Consider the following 16327-nt stretch of genomic DNA (forward strand, 5'->3'; position numbering starts at 1 on the left):
TTCCATTTGGTATAATAAAAAAGCTTTATCTCAACAAATCCTCTTCTATAAACATATAATCCCATATAATTTAATTGAATTCATTAATGCACATAACAAGTGGAGATTATATATAAAGTTGTATGTAAAATAATCAAATTAATTAGTTAAGACTATATGGTTTAACTAATTAATTTTATGTATAGCTTTAATTAAATGGGATCATACTGTTTTCTGCTTTTTTCCCTTCAGCAAAAAAGCAGATTTCTTTCAATGTCAGTATATATAAAGCTTCACATTATGGATGTTTCGTGACATATGTAACTATTTCTCCATTGGTTATTTCCAACTTTTCACTATTGTAAACAAATTGCAGTAAACATCCTATTCATATATTTGAGTACTTGTCTATTTCCACACAGTAGGTCACTAGAAGTGGATTTCCCTTTATATATTTATTTTTATCCTCACCCGAGGACATTTTTCTATTTTTTTGTTCAGATAGAGTGGGAGGGAGAGAGAGGAAGAGAGGGAGCGAAACAGCGCCGTAAAAGGGACACATCGAGTGGCTGCCACCCACCCAACCCAACCAGAGCCGGGGACAAACTGCAACTGCAGTACACGCCTTTAGCAGGAACCAAATCCGGGTCTCCCTGGACCACAGCCAACACTCTAACCGCTGAGCCAAACCGACCAGAGCTGGATTTCCCTTTAAAATGATGGTTGGTGTTGCTGAATTGTCTTCTTAAAATGTTCCACAATTTGCCCTGGCCGGTTTGGCTCAGCGGTTAGAGCGTCCGCCTGCGGTACAGAGAGACCCGGGTTCGGTTCCCGCTAAGGGCATGTACCTCGGTTGCAGTTTGTCCCCGGCCCTGGTTGGTCGTGTGGGTGGCAGCCACTCGATGTGTCCCTTCACATCGATGTTTCTCTCTCTCTCTCCCTCCTGCTCTATCTGAACAAAAAATGGAAAAGTGTCCTCGGGTGAGGATTAAAAAAAAAAAAAAATGTTCCACAATTTAATACTCTTGCCATTCAAGTACAAGAATGCCTTTTCCTCACACTCCCTCCAACCTATATATATTATAAATCTTTTTTTATTTTTGAAGATCATATATATTCACAAGCATTTCTCTCGTTACTAATCAGATTGGAAATCTTTTATTATGTTTATTGGCCATTTCTTTTTTTTTTCTTTTTCAGCTTTTATTTTATTTATTTTGCATTGTTTATTGTTTTATTTTTGTTACAGATGTTACACCTCCCCCTGTAGTGGCCATTTATCTTTCATTTTTTATATCCTTGGAATATTTTTCTTTTGTGTTGTTTGTCTTCCCAATTGATTGGTTGGAGATCATTGCGTATTAGGAGCAATAATTATTTTTCAATGTAAGCCTCTTTAAACTCCGGTTTCTGAGCAGACTTTTGATAAGCGGAAAGAGGAAATCCCACATCATTCTATTTCCAGATGGCAGTTTTCATACTTCTACACATGCTGTGACCCTGGGGGCATCCTAGTGGAAACAGCAGGTGAGACGTGTGTGGAAGATGGAATCCAAGTCAGGCAACAAGGTTTTCCGCAGGCCTCCCTCGGATTCCAGGGAGAGATGAAGACAGGTCTGTCAAAGCCTTGGGGATGCTGGTCTTTCTGGGAACGTTGGCGAAGTATCTCCCACCTTCTTCCAGGGCAGCATCTTTGTGCTGAGGTGACAGAACCCAGGCCCGGGCCCCCCCAGGGAACTGGAGGACTATGTTCCTGCCTGTCTCAAGCCTCAGTAGAGAATCTGGCTCAGGGATATGACTCCAGGGAACAAAGGTCTTTCAAGCCTCAAATAGAAATGGCTTTTAATTTCCTTTGGATGTTTTATTTACAGTATTGTAAAATGTCCAAAATTGAGGCTTTACTAAGGGTTTTGGTGGATTAATTGGGGCCATTAACCAAGACTGATGTAATTCTTTCTTTCCAGGGCTCTTAACTGACAATGTGAGATCCAAGTGGGCCTCTGTAAAGGTGGAGATGGTTGCATAAAAGCCATTTTATGGCTCTCGGCTCAGCTCTTCTGGAGCCAGGCGTGGCACAGGAGGGGCGGGGGGCGGGGGGCGGCAGCAGACTTCCACCTGTGTCCTGTGACCCGTGTTGCCGGTACCTCTTCTAGGCCACATGATTGATTTTCAAACCTACTTTACCTTTTTTCCCATAGATTAGATGTGTAACAAGATAACATGATTTCTATTCTGATCAGACCTTTCTCTTTATTTATTTATTTATTTTTTATCCTCACTCGAGGACATTTTTGCGTTTATCTTCAGATAGAGGGGGAGGAAGAGAGGGAGGAAGAGAGAGAGAGAGAAACATTGATGTGAGAGAGAGACACATCGAGTGGCTGCCACCCACACAACCCCAACCTGGCCGGGGACAAACTGCAACTGAGGTACATGCCCTTAGCGGGAACCGAACCCGGGACTCTCTGGTTCGCGGGCTGATGCTCTAACCACTGAGCCAAACCGGGCAGGGCAGGTCAGACCTTTCTTCACATAAACAGAAAATCTGTCTTCAGGGTACCTCCCTTTCTCACCTATGTAGGTGAACAAGATTTAAGAGATTTATCAGATGAGACAATAGAAAGGTATGGACCCTCTTTAGATCTCGATTGAAATAAACAAACTGTAATACAAAAATTTATGGGACATTAGGGGATATTTGAACACTGAAGGAATGTTGGATAATAATAAAGACACTGATATAGGTGTGGTTATGGTATTGTGGTTTTAAAAAAACAATTCTTAATCTTGAAGAGATGCGTACTGAAACAGTAATGTAAGAAAGGGTATATCTAGGGTTTACTTAAAAAAATACAGGCGGGGAGGAGGCTGGGAGGTATAATTTTAACAGTATGGGTTATAGGCCGATTTTTTTTTTTTTTTATCCTCACCAGAGGACATTTTTCCATTTTTTGTTCAGGTAGAGTGGGAGGGAGAGAGAGGAACAGAGAGAGAGAGAGAAACATCGACATGAAAGGGACACATCGAGTGGCTGCCACCCGCACAACCGACCAGGGCCGGGGACAAACTGCAACCGAGGTACATGCCCTTAGCGGGAACCGAACCCGGGTCTCTCAGGACCGCAGGCCGACGCTCTAACCGCTGAGCCAAACCGGCCAGGGCTATATAGGCCGATTTTTATTGAAAGTGGGACTTCAGTGAACTTGCAGGTTAGTTATATTACTTTTAGATATATTGACATTTTCACCTGAAAGAGCAACAAAGAGAGAAAGAGAGTCTGGTCGATATGGCTCAGTGGTTGAGCATCGGCCCATGCACCAAGAGGTCGCCGATTCGATTCCGGGTCGGGGCACATGCCCAGGTTGTGGGCCCGATCCCCAGTGGGGGGCATGCAGAAGGCGGCCTATCGATGTTTCTCTCTCTCTCTCTTCCTCTCCATCTCCCTCCCTCTCTCTCTAAAATCAATAAAGGAAAAAAAAGAGAGAAAGATCTTCCTCTGTGTCTATTCTTCTCTCTCAAGAGACGGGGATAAAATACTTAAGGTAACAGTTGCTTTTAAACACTTTGAGTCCCCCTTTTAGTGTCTTGCTTGCTCTGGTCCTTAGGCCACTAGCCACTCAGGGTTGCCCAGGGGAGGCAGCGTCTGTCTGTTGAGACTGGTCCTGCTGGCTTAGGAGCAGGGAACACCCCAGGGGGGCCGGCAGCCTGGAGGTGAGAGGAGGTCATTCCCCTCACACAAGAAAGACACTGTAATGAAGCTTCAAGCATCAATACACAGCAGGCCAAAGAGAGGAGAGTCTTTTTTTTTTTTTTTTATCCTTACCCAAGGATATGTTTTTATTGATTTTTTAGAAAGAGAAGAATGAGGGAGAGAGAGAGAGAACGGAGAGAGAGAGGAACATGGATGTGAGACAGAAACATCTATCGGTTGCCTCCCAGATAAGCTGACTGGGGATCGAACCCTAAACCTAGGTATGTACTCTGACCTAGAATTGAACCCACAACCTTTTGGAGTATGGGACAACTCTCCAACCAACTGAGCTACCGGGCCAGGGCAGAAGAGTGGAGTGGAGGTGGGGAGGGAGCCCTCCAAGTGCCTCCCATGCCATGCCTTTTGGGGGACCCTGGCAGAGGACACTGTTTTTTATGTCATTTATCTTCTCTGAACTTTGTTGTCACCCAGAGCAGCAGCTTGAACCCAGAGAGGTGCTGCGAGATGGGGATGTGTGCCAATAGCTGGGTGAATTAGCAAAACTCTGTTTCTTTGATGTGAGATGAAAAAGCCATTTAAGTGTCCCTCCAGGTGTGCTGTGGGCGGGAGCTGACTAGCTGCTGGGGTCGGCTCAGGCTGGCCCCAATCACACCTGCTAGCAGGTTAGTAAATGCTACTCCCTTTGAGATGCTGTGGTTGGTCTGTTAAATGTTAAATGTCAAATGTTAAAATGAGCGTTTTTAAGTCAGTCATAGAAAGACAAATACCACGTGATCTCACTTATTGGTGGAATATAAAGAACAAAATAAGCTGATGAACAAAATAGACCCAGAGACATAGGAAGGAGTATGGTTCAGACTGAGCCTGAAGGGCGGAATGAGATAAACCAAAGAACTTACAGGCATGTATGTGTAACCAATGGTCACAGACAACACTGGGGGGGGGGGGGGGGGCAGGATCAGGAGGAGGGTGTCTGGGGGAAAAAATAAAAAATAAAATGAGCGGGTTTGGCCTCAGAAGCTGCTTAACTGGCAAAAACCTCAACCCGTCCAGCCAGCCCTGCTTCAAGCCCCCACAGGCTGCTGCCTGATCCGCTACAGGCATTTTGAGAGCCTCTGTGTGTTGGTTTTTAAATTTATATACACTGTTCCTTGCATGCAATTCTGTACCTGTCTGTACCAGCCCTACCTAATGTTGCACTCTCCGCCACCCCTACATTTTCCTACTTCCTTCATAGCACTTATCTGAAATTATTCGTTTGTATGTTTGCTTGATTGTTGGCTGTCTTTAGAATGTTATCTCTCTGGCGCCAGAAACTTTGTCTTGTTCACCACTTCCTCTGCCCAAACAGGTGCTCCAGAAACGTGGAGTGCAAGACTGAGTGCATGACTGCCCGGGCACCTGTGCGTCTCCCCAGGGACAGGCCCGGCGGCACCTGCACCACGTATGACCTTCCAGCCTTCTTTTCTTTAAATATATACCTTTTAAACCTTTCATTGGGGTTTTGGTTACAAATGTAATACGTGCTCACTAGTTTTAAAAGATACAGAAGAAAATTAAATCCCTTCTCCAAACAACCCTGGTTTAAGCGCCTGGATGTGTGTCCTCGGGTCTTTTCTGCCTCGCGGGGCCCCGCACCTCCTCCAGGGAGGCGTCACTGCTCGGTCAGGACTCCTCTTCTTCACCCCGCGCCCCACTTCAGAGCAAGAGCCTCTCCGTCCTGAGACTTCCAGGAACAAGGCACAAACCCTCCGTATTCCTTCTGGTTTGGGGCCTCCCCACCCTCCTCGCCATAAAACCAACAAAGCAAAACAATCAGGAAAGAGCAGAGCGGGGCTGGTCAACGGAGCTTGGAGGCAGGAATCGGGTAGGAACCCCGAGGTCAGGCTGCCGGATCGGGTAGGAACCCCGAGGTCAGGCCGCCGGATCGGGTAGGAACCCCGAGGTCAGGCCGCCGGATCGGGTAGGAACCCCGAGGTCAGGCCGCCGGATCGGGTAGGAACCCCGAGGTCAGGCCGCCGGATCGGGTAGGAACCCCGAGGTCAGGCTGCCCGGTCGGGTAGGAACCCCGAGGTCAGGCTGCCGGATCGGGTAGGAACCCCGAGGTCAGGCTGCCGGATCGGGTAGGAACCCCGAGGTCAGGCTGCCCGGTCGGGTAGGAACCCCGAGGTCAGGCTGCCGCGGAGGAGCGCAGCGGCCAGGCCAGCAGGGCGCGAAGGAACCTGCGTTCACGGACAGCCGCGAGGATGAGCAAAGGAACAGCCTTTGGGGAGTTAGAAATTCCAGAGCCGGTGGTAAGAGGCTGGCGATGGGTTTCTTTCCCTCTCAGATCTTGGATGTGGGATTACCTCAAGCCGACAAGCAGGGGAGTGGAGAGAAGGCAGGAGGTGGAGGCCTCGGGAGAAGGAGAACCAGAGGGGCATGATGGAGGCAGGGTGAGTGCGGGCAGCCAGGGGACAGAAAGCGGCAAAGGTGAAGAAGCAGCCCTCCGGGTGGCCGGCCTTGATAGAGCCTGGCTGACCGTGCAGTGGTGAGGATGCAGACACAGGAAAGAGCCAAGGGAGTTAATGAGGGATATTGGGGAGGAGAGGAGAGCCTTGCCCTGGGCACCCACTGAGGATCTTCCTCTGTGGACTCATGACCCCGCCTCCCCGTGGGAACCAGGAGGACACACACCCTTCACACCGAGGGCCGGGCCGGCTAAGAAACCCCCTGGCTCTTTCTACCGGCAACCTCAAGTCCAAACGTCGTCCCTTTCGGCCCCCAGTGAAAACTCACCCCCGAGCTTTCATCCAAGGAGATGAAAATGGCTCTGTAGACAGTGTCATGAGGTTCCTGGAGGAGTGGGGCAGGGGTTACCCTGCCAGGCGGCCAACTTGGAGGAAGAGGGAGCCTTGGAGACCAGTTTGGTGGAGTTCCCTTGTCCAGCCTTCAACCCTGGGGACTCCAGAGGAGGGCAGCCCCAGAGAGAGTTAACAGATCAGGCCTCGATCCTGCTTTGGTTCTTCAGCAAGCAGTTGTCATTTGCTGGAGGACCATGGCATGTCCCTGGGACCCTAGGAGTAGGCTCAGCACCCTGGCATTCATTGAATCCTCAGCTGGAGGACTCCCTCCTGGATAGATGAAGACCCTGAATTTTGTGACTTGTCATAGTTCAGCTAGGGACAGTGGCATTGTGATGGGCTGCCCTTGGGCCCTGGGGAGCTGTTGAGGAACCAGCTGCGACATGAGAGGAAGGCACCCCACTTCTACCTCCTGAGGTTTATGAAGGTAATAATGGGCACTGAGGAGTGCCCCTCATTTCAAAGCTCAAGGGGAATGAACGGGTCGGGAAAGTGGAACCTGGACACTGTGCCGTCCTGGTTGCGGGCAGGCAGCTGCGGCAGGAAGACGTGGGTTTGCAGGCCTTGGGAGGGCAGGGCTGTGCCTATTGGAGCACAGATGTCTGGAATAAGAGGATCATCTCGAGGGAGAGTGACTGGCTGTGCAGGGAGCAGCAAACAGGCCCTCAGCCCTGGGTGCTCCTAAACGCCGACAGATGGTCCAAGGCCAGACATGAGCATTTAGAGGCCGGGGAACAAGGGCAGGACATGCTCACACGAACACGAACACGCCACCCACATGGGCATATATGCACATGCACACACAGACACACGTCACAGAATCACACAGAACACACCCAAGTCCAGACACACAAATACATTCACATAGCACACACATACATACAGAAGCACAGATTTTTGCACACAGGCACATATTCACACATAGACACAGAGACACACCCATGCAACCACATACATAGAAGCACCCACACAGGCAACATGAAGTGTACAGGGGCGTGCACAGGCTCAGACACACACACACACACGCTTGCACACACACACACACACACACACACGCTTGCACACACACACAAATACACTCCCCTAACTCAAACACTAGCTGCCAAGGCCATGTGAGAAGTTCCTGGCCAGCTGCCCTTAGTCGTTCACTTTGGCTGAAGCCCAGTTCCTCCCCCTGCTCCGCCCAAACCTAATGGTCAAATAAATGCCTTCCCTTCGCTCCTGGCCTGGGACAGCCTCCCAGGCACTTACTTCCTGCCTCTGAGTGCAGCACAGCTTCCCCTCTGCCCTCTCCTGGCGACCCAGCAGGACCAGAGGAACCAGCCAGCAGCATGGGTAAGGAGGGTCTTTCTGACCACCACAACCACGCAGTGTCCACCCCTGGCCCACCCTTCAAGAACTGGCAGAAATCCTGGTGGGGGTAGCTGGATTCTGTTCCTCTGTCCCCACTCCCAGCCCCACCCCCACCCCTGCATGTCTCAACTTAGCCAAAGTTCTGGCTTCTGGCTGTGCTGGGAAGGAGGGTGGAGGGACTGCTGGGAGGGGTGATCCTGGGCCACACACGGCCAGCTCCCCAGCTAGGATGGAGGGGTATCAGGGTGCCTTTCTGCAGCTGAGAAAATCAGGTGCTGGGCACTTAGCAGTGGAACCTCTATGCCCCTGGCTGTCACCATAGGAGACACAATCCTGATTTCAGCCCTGGGCTTTTTTCCGCAGGGAGTAGGGAACCCAGGCCTTTAACCCACAGGGGTGCTCTCTCTCTAGCTGTGCCGAATCAGCAGCCCTCTTGGCACCGGGGGAAGCCCACAGTCTCTCTCTGGGGCCTGATGCCCTGCCACCCCTCTACCCTCTCAATCCCCGAAGTCCTTCTACTCCCCCATCCATGGGAATGTATGTCAGGCAGAGGAGGAGTTGGGTCTGGTTGGAAGTGTCAAGGCACTTGTCCCCTTAAATCTGGCTCTTTCCTGGGCTGGCAGAGTGCCCGGCGGCCAGCCTGCCACTAAGAAAACTTAATGAGCTTCCCTGGGTTCATCTCCAATCCAAAACTATTCAGAGATCTGCCTTGAGATGCTTAAGAGAGTAAGAGAGAGGTGTTCCCCAGGGAAAGGACTGATGCTCGCTGGGATGGGAGACCGTGCAGGTGGCACACATCCTTCACGCCCTCACCTCTCTGTCTCTGTTTGCCTTGGCAGTGTTTGTATCTCTGCCTTCACTCTCTGTGTCCAGACCCTCCTTCCCCTGCCCCTCGTCGTCCCCTGCCAAGCCCTGACCCAGCTTGGTTGTGTAGCAGAACAACTCTCCTTAATTCCTCTGGACTGGATCTCTGTCTCACCCTGTTCTCCCCACCCCAGCTCAGGCCACCAAGGATTGCCTGGGACCCCACCCCTTTTCTGGTACGGCCCTACCCTATGTATACAACTCTTCTCCTTTCTTAAAGTCCTCCTGCACACTTTGTCTTATTTGACCTTCATAGCCACCTAGAGAAGGTCAGATATTATCATCCACTTTTAGCAAATAAAGGGGAGAAAACAAAGAGAGTAGATATCACACCTGGAGCTTGAAAGCAGGTTTCCGGACTCAAACGCTGCAGCTGCCTGTCTGCCCTTGAGTCCTCGGTGGCCTGTCTGCCTCCTGAGTCCTCGGCGGCCTGTCTGCCTCCTGAGTCCTCGGCGGCCTGTCTGCCTCCTGAGTCCTCGGCGGCCTGTCTGCCTCCTGAGTCCTCGGCGGCCTGTCTGCCTCCTGAGTCCTCGGCGGCCTGTCTGCCTCCTGAGTCCTCGGCGGCCTGTCTGCCTCCTGAGTCCTCGGCGGCCGGCAGCCGTGCGACCTGCTCCTGGCTGGAGGCCCGGGCACCAGTGCAGGCTCCACCCTGGCTGCCCCGTGCTGCCCCAGCGGTCAGGGCACTGGACAGACTGGCCCTGGGACAGGGCAGGAGTGACCAGGCCCCAGAGCTGCACCCTGGGGTTTCCTTCAGCCTGCAGCTCCCTCTGTGTTGTTCCTCGGCCCTTCCTCCTGGTCAGGAGCCAGATCCTGAGGCCTGGTCCCGGCAGCCCTCCTCGGCCGCTGACTTTCTTCCCGTAGATCAGTGCGGCTTCTCTAGCCAGAGGAGAGCTGCTCCCTACAGCTCCGGGGGGTGGATCTCTGGGCTCCCCAGAGTGGGCCAAACGCCCTATTGTGCACGGTAAGAAAGTGGGGTCCACTCTGGGGTAAAACTGGTCTAAGGACCTGCGGCACGAGGAGCCCAGCATCCTTAAACTTCAGCTTCCTAAGCTTCACCAGACCCTCAGTATGGTCCAGGCGCTGGCCAGCAGCCTGGGGCGGGACCCAGAGGGTCCTGGGGGAGAAAAGCACAAAGTGACCCAGTCCCTGGAACAGACACATTTTGGGGAAGGAAGTGAGCGGGCATCGCCTCAGCCTGCGGACTCTTCCTGAGGAGCACCCCGTTTCCCTGGCTCCGCCAGCAGGCCCAGAGCTCCTCGCCCGCCCGCCCGCACCTTCCTGCTTACCTCTGGCAAACCTGGATACTGGGGAGATCAAGTAATGTGCCTAAGCTCCCACATCTACTGAGTGACCAACTGAAAATGGGACCCAAGTCAATGTCATAACCACTGCACCATCCAGTCTCCACTGCACTGGGCCTTCTCCCGCCCTCCCCTGGGGCCTGTGGAGTGTCTGTCCACACCAGGCGATATGTCTGCAGAGTTTCTGGTCACACCCGACACCACCAGGGCTTTGGGGAGCTGAGAGGATGGCTGCAGTGATGGGCTGGAGCAGGGTGGGGCCTGGACAGCGCAGGTCCTTGGTGCGGTGGGGGAGGAGCCTTCACCCTCGGGAGCGTGGTCCAGCCGCCATGCCCCATTGTCTCCGCAGCTACCAGATGTGGGAAGTGTGGACCTGGGTACGCTACCCCTCTAGAGGCCATGAGAGGTAAGGGGGCGATGTTGGAGACTCAGCACCTGGGGAAGGAACTGTGAAGGCCAGCGCCCTCCATTGATGCGCCAGCTGCTGGGGGTGGGGGACTTCAAACCCCGGCCTCCGCCCCCAGGCACACCAGCACCGCCCCTGCCATTCCTCCCATCCCCCATCCCCACTGCGGCTTTCTGCCCCCAGGGCCCAGGGAGGAGATTGTCTACGTGCCCTGTATTTACCGAAACACGGGCATTGAGGCCCCAGATTATCTAGCCACAGTGGATGTTGACCCCAAGTCTCCCCAGTATTGCCAGGTAGGTGGGGCTTGGACAGCAAAGTACCCAGAGACCCCTGCTATAGCTCTGGCCCCGGGGATGCCCTTCCCCAGCTCCATGCTTCTTCGCCCTCCCTGGATATGGTGGTGCAGGCTGTTCACTGCACAAGGGCACCCCAGGGGCGAGGGGAGTGTGGAAATCCAGCCCACACTGCATCGTAAGCCACAGTGGATCCGCTGGGCACCTATTCCCTAAACAAGCAGAGGCGTGGTCTGGCTGAGCATCACCCCCTGTCCCTTTCCCATCCGAGGTCATCCACCGGCTGCCCATGCCCAACCTGAAGGACGAGCTGCATCACTCGGGATGGAACACGTGCAGCAGCTGCTATGGGGACAGCACCAAGTCCCGCAGCAAGCTGGTGCTGCCCTGTCTCATCTCTTCCCGCATCTATGTGGTGGATGTGGGCACTGAGCCCCGCGCCCCGAAGCTGCACAAGGCATGTTCTCTGCCCCTGCTGCTCGGGGATCCTAATGTGCCCACCACCCTGAGCAGGGTCTGGGCAGGTAGCCATACCTAAAGCAGCTGCCTCCACTCCCGGGCAGGGTCTGGGCTCAGTGGCAGAAAGGGGGTTAGGCTCCGAAGAGCTCTAGGAGGTCACCATTCAGCACCGTGGGGCAGGGAGTGGGAGGGCAGGGGGGAGGCCTCTTGTTTTCACTCTGAGTGGGGAGGAGCCATTTTTTCCCAGCCAGTTAGGAGCCCATGTCTTCTCTTAGGCAAGGGCCTCCAATCCTTCCTCTCTGCACTGTTGTTTCCTCTTCAGCCTGCACTCACTACGGTGCTGGTGATACAAAGTTGACACGGGCATCCCCATCCCGCGAGGAGCTTACGGTCCCACAGGCCGTGAGTGCTTCAAGACAGACAGGGGGAGAAGTCAGCGCTTCCTGACTTGGGAGTCGCCAGTCTCTCCGACTCCCTCCGCTCTTTTGCATAAGTGAGCAGACTGAGTCTCTGCCGTATTTCTACAGGAAAAACGGTGTCGTTTTGAAGGAAAAGAGGACTGGCCAGCAGATAGAAGTGGGGGAGTGAAGGAGTAGAGACTCCCTGTCCTGTAAGATTCTACTCCATTCCTTACCCCTCTCCAGGTCATCGAGCCCAAGGACGTCCATGCCAAGTGTGACTTGGGCTACCTTCACACCAGCCACTGCCTGGCCAGTGGGGAGCTGATGATCAGCGCCCTGGGAGACCCCAAGGGCAATGGCAAAGGTATGTGCTGGCATTATCGCACCTCTGTGGGGGCAGCAGGTCCCAAACTGGGGAAGGGTGGAATGACCTTCCAGGGAGAACCAGGGGGCTTGGTCTCATCCAATGTTCTATGAAAATGAACCTTGACTATGAATTCACTTTAAAGTTATAGTTAGAACAGTCTGCCATGGTGAATGTGTGAGCGCAGATATGGACCCAGAAAACACACAGATTTAAATCAGGCTTTGTGAATTTATGGGCAAACCTCACAGTTCTTGGGATCCTTTATCTCCACATTGGCTATCTCTGTTACGGTGATCGGAGCTGATGCTTACAAAATGTCTTCTGTGGCAGACACAGCCTAGAAGTGGGTGCCACTATGATCTTTGTTTCACACATTAAAAAGGGGGGCCAGATTGGTTAAGTAATTTACCCAAAGTCACACAGCTAGTGAGTTGCAGAGCTGGAGCTCAAACCCAACAAGCAGGCCCAGAATCCACGTCCCATCACCGTGTGTGCTGCTCCCCTCCAAGGCTGGCCTTTTTCACCAGAACTGCCATCCAAGGGCTTGGACTGCGCTACCAGTTAAGGTCATCCAGTTAATGTCACTGCACTAGGCTCTACGAAACTGATTTTTTCCAGGAGATGGGAGGATTATGACATTCCTAGATTTTTTTCTTTTAAAGAATGCTTTATTGATTTTTTTAAAATATGTTTTTATTGATTCTTAGAAAGGGAGAGAGAAATAGAAAAATCAATAAAAGAGAACATTGATTGGCTGCCTCCTGCATGCCCCACACTGGGGGGATTGAGCCCACAACCCAGGCATGTGCCCTGACCGGGAATCGAACCAGGACCTCTCAGTCCATGGGATGACGCTCAATCCACTGAGCCACACTGGCCAGGGCAACATTCCCAGATTTAATGACACTTAGGAGTACACATCAAGTTGTATTAGCAAAGAAGTGTCACCTTGTCATTACATACACAGCAAGGGGAAAATGTATTGGGTGTTCAGGTTGAATTACAAATAAATATAATCTGTCTGCTCTATTAAAAAAAGTAATAATAAAGTGAGCAGAATGGAACTTAGACACTGGCAGGAATTCCAAACCGAAAGTGGGAGCTAGATGAGGAAGCACAGGGTGCTGAGTCCCGGAAGCTCTCTTGGCTCAAGGGGAGAAATATTTCCACTATGGTCTGGGAGACGGATGATGTTGATGTGAGGCAGGGACAGAGTAAGTCCTCACCTCCCACCTGACCTTCTGGGTGAGACCCTTTGGACACATGAAATTAAGGAGCTGACAAACTCAGTGGGAGGAGAGGGTACCAGGTAAGGGACTTGGTGCACAATGGACATGCCTGCGGTGAGGGCTGGGCAGGGGTAGTCAGCCTCTTGACTGCCCCCTACTATCACCCTTCTTGCTTCCCTGCTCAGGGGGGTTTGTGCTGCTGGATGGAGAGACCTTTGAGGTGAAGGGGACATGGGAGCAACCTGGGGGTGCTGCACCTTTGGGCTATGACTTCTGGTACCAGCCCCGACACAATGTCATGATCAGCACCGAATGGGCAGCTCCCAAAGTTTTAGGAGAAGGCTTTAACCCTGCTGATGTGGAGGCTGGTAAGGATTCCCCCATGGTTCCGCAGGAGCATGGGCACATACCTGTCATCTTTCTGCTCCCAAACCCCACTCTCCAGCCCCTCACTTTCCCCACGTGGACCCCAGACTCTCGATCGATGGTATAGGATGTGCTGGGTGCTCTGACTAATCTGGTGTCCTGATCCCACCAACTGGCATTCAATGTTCTGCCCGTGGTTGGGCCCAGCTGCTGCCCGTGCTCTCTTGCTCCAAATCTGAGCCCATCCTCCGGCCCGTTCCCACCCAGGACTGTATGGAAGCCACTTATACGTGTGGGACTGGCAGCGCCGTGAGACTGTGCAGACCCTGACTTTACAGGATGGGCTAATCCCCCTGGAGATCCGTTTCCTGCACAACCCAGCTGCTGCCCAGGGCTTCGTGGGCTGTGCCCTCAGCTCCACCATCCAGCGCTTCTTCAAGAATGAGGTGACGTGCGCCCTCTAGCCCTGTCCAGCAGTCCTGTCGTCACCTCCGCCCAGGCTTCTGTAGCCGCGATGCTCCCCTCCCCCAGAAGTGACCAGGCCTCTCTGCCTGGCCCCACCAGTCCAGACTTCTCCTGCCTCTCTACTCTTAGTCCTAGGCTACGTCTACCTTAACCCTAACTGGCCATTGTTCATTCATTTATTCAATAAAAGATCGTGGAGCTTCTGTCAGGCACTGTGCTGGGTGCCGGGCACACGGTGGTGGAGCAGACACGATTCCTGTTGTAAGGAGTTTGCTTTAGATCTAACCCTAGTGGCAAAGAGGCCCTGTATCCACTGTCTCCTTGGACACACAGGCCCTGGGGAGACCCAGATCTGCCCCCCACCTCCAACTCTGACAGGCTCACCTCTCGCCTCCTGATCCCAATGCAGGGAGGCACTTGGTCAGCAGAGAAGGTCATCCAGGTGCCCCCCAAGAAGGTGAAGGGCTGGATGCTGCCAGAAATGCCAGGTGGGTGCCCAGGGGAGTGTGGGAATCAGAAGGCTGATATTAGCCTGGGGATCAGGAGTCCTTAAAGCCTCTGAACCACACCCCCTGCCCAGGCCTGATCACTGACATCCTGCTGTCCCTGGATGACCGCTTCCTCTACTTCAGCAACTGGCTGCATGGGGACCTGCGGCAGTATGACATCTCTGCCCCACAGAGGCCGCGACTCACCGGGCAGGTGGGAGCCCTAGAGGGTGGGACAGGGAGGGAGGAAGGAGAAGAGAAGCTACGTGAAGAAAAGGGTATGAAGGGGCTGGGGGTGATAAGGGAGGTACAGGAAAGGCCAAACAGAGGCTGAGGGATGGTGCAACCAGGACTGTGGGGAGCCCAGCATGGGAGGAAGGGAGGCATCCAAACTGAGGCAAATGGGTCTTTCTGCACTGTTGTCCCTCATTCTCTGCCCCTTCCCCCCAGCTCTTCCTGGGGGGCAGCATTGTGAAGGGAGGCCCTGTGCAAGTGCTGGAGGACCAGGAGCTAAAATCCCAGCCAGAGCCCCTGGTGGTCAAGGTGAGGATCCCTCCCCTGCTCATGGGCACACAGATCCATGAAGTATGGGGCAGGGGAGGAGGAGAGCATGCAAGCAAGCTCTTGGGGTTTGGGTGGTGCCTGTGATCCCATCCAGGATCCTGGGGACTGAACCCTGGTTTTCCCAAGGGGAAACGGGTGGCTGGAGGCCCTCAGATGATCCAGCTTAGCCTAGATGGGAAGCGTCTCTATGTGACCACGTCGCTGTACAGTGCCTGGGACAAGCAGTTTTACCCTGATCTCATCAGGTGAGGAGCAGACAGCCTGGGCTCCTAGAGGGCTCCTTGGGCTTTCTGAAGGGTCCTCGGGCACCCACCTGCCCCCGCCATACAGACCCTGCTCCCTCCTCAGGAACCCACCTGTGCACTCACAAAGCCTTGGGAAGCCTGGGGGGAGGGGACGGCCCCCTCTGACCTCTCTCTTTTGTCCTCCTCTTTGACACCAGGGAAGGCTCCGTGATGCTGCAGATTGATGTAGACACAGTAAAGGGAGGGCTGACGTTGAACCCCAACTTCCTGGTGGATTTTGGGAAGGAACCCCTTGGCCCAGCCCTGGCTCATGAGCTCCGCTACCCTGGGGGCGACTGCAGCTCTGACATCTGGCTCTGAAGTTCACGCCTCAGAGCCCCACACCGTGTTCTGGGCCCACTCTTCCCCAGGGGCCCGGCTTCACTCTGCATTCTGCCAAACTGAGGCTGTTGAAATGTATTGAGCGATGTTTCCATTTACCAACCACTGTTAACACGTTGCTCATTGTGCTGTCTTTACATGAGCTCTTCAAATTATTTTACCAAAAAAATAAACTGGTGAACCTACTCCTTAGGTCATCTTGTCTTTGGGGTCCTGGGGCCTGTGATTTCTCTTCTGTTGCACCTTCGTGTCTTGACAGGAAAGTCCCAAAGAGGCCTGAGAGGTCCCGTACGGTGATTCCAACATGAGGCTAATGGTGCCCAAATCTCACTTTTATAGCCAGACAGAACCTGAAGAGTTTGGATGTGGATATAACAAGGACACCTTGAGGAAGACAATGTGAATCATTGTTTCTAAACTCTCTTTTAAAAATCTGTGCTTTCTTTTAAAGAAGCTAAAATCTCACCCACCATCCCCAGGAGAATGTAATGTGTCCCCCCACACAGGAGACCCTAGACCCCTGATGAACACAGGTAGTGCAGTCTATTCCCACTGCTGGTGGAACGACCCGGCGAACAGCCAGTTGTGGGAAGTTCGGTGTGTCACCT

General features: G+C 52.9%; 1 protein-coding gene across 1 annotated transcript; it reads left to right on the forward strand.

The window, feature by feature from the left end:
- Positions 1-7784: 7784 nt before the first annotated feature.
- On the forward strand, positions 7785-15892 carry SELENBP1 (selenium binding protein 1). The gene is made up of 12 exons (XM_036271945.1): positions 7785-7869; positions 10402-10458; positions 10642-10754; positions 11026-11211; positions 11858-11978; positions 13396-13578; positions 13844-14022; positions 14451-14529; positions 14622-14743; positions 14980-15072; positions 15220-15338; positions 15536-15892. Exons 1-12 carry the CDS (start codon positions 7866-7868, stop codon positions 15696-15698), a joined length of 1419 nt encoding a protein of 472 aa, XP_036127838.1. The 5' UTR covers positions 7785-7865; the 3' UTR covers positions 15699-15892.
- The last annotated feature ends 435 nt before the right edge of the window (positions 15893-16327 follow it).

Source organism: Molossus molossus, unplaced genomic scaffold (assembly GCF_014108415.1).
Source record: "Molossus molossus isolate mMolMol1 unplaced genomic scaffold, mMolMol1.p scaffold_m16_p_20, whole genome shotgun sequence".
Lineage (NCBI taxonomy): Eukaryota > Metazoa > Chordata > Mammalia > Chiroptera > Molossidae > Molossus > Molossus molossus.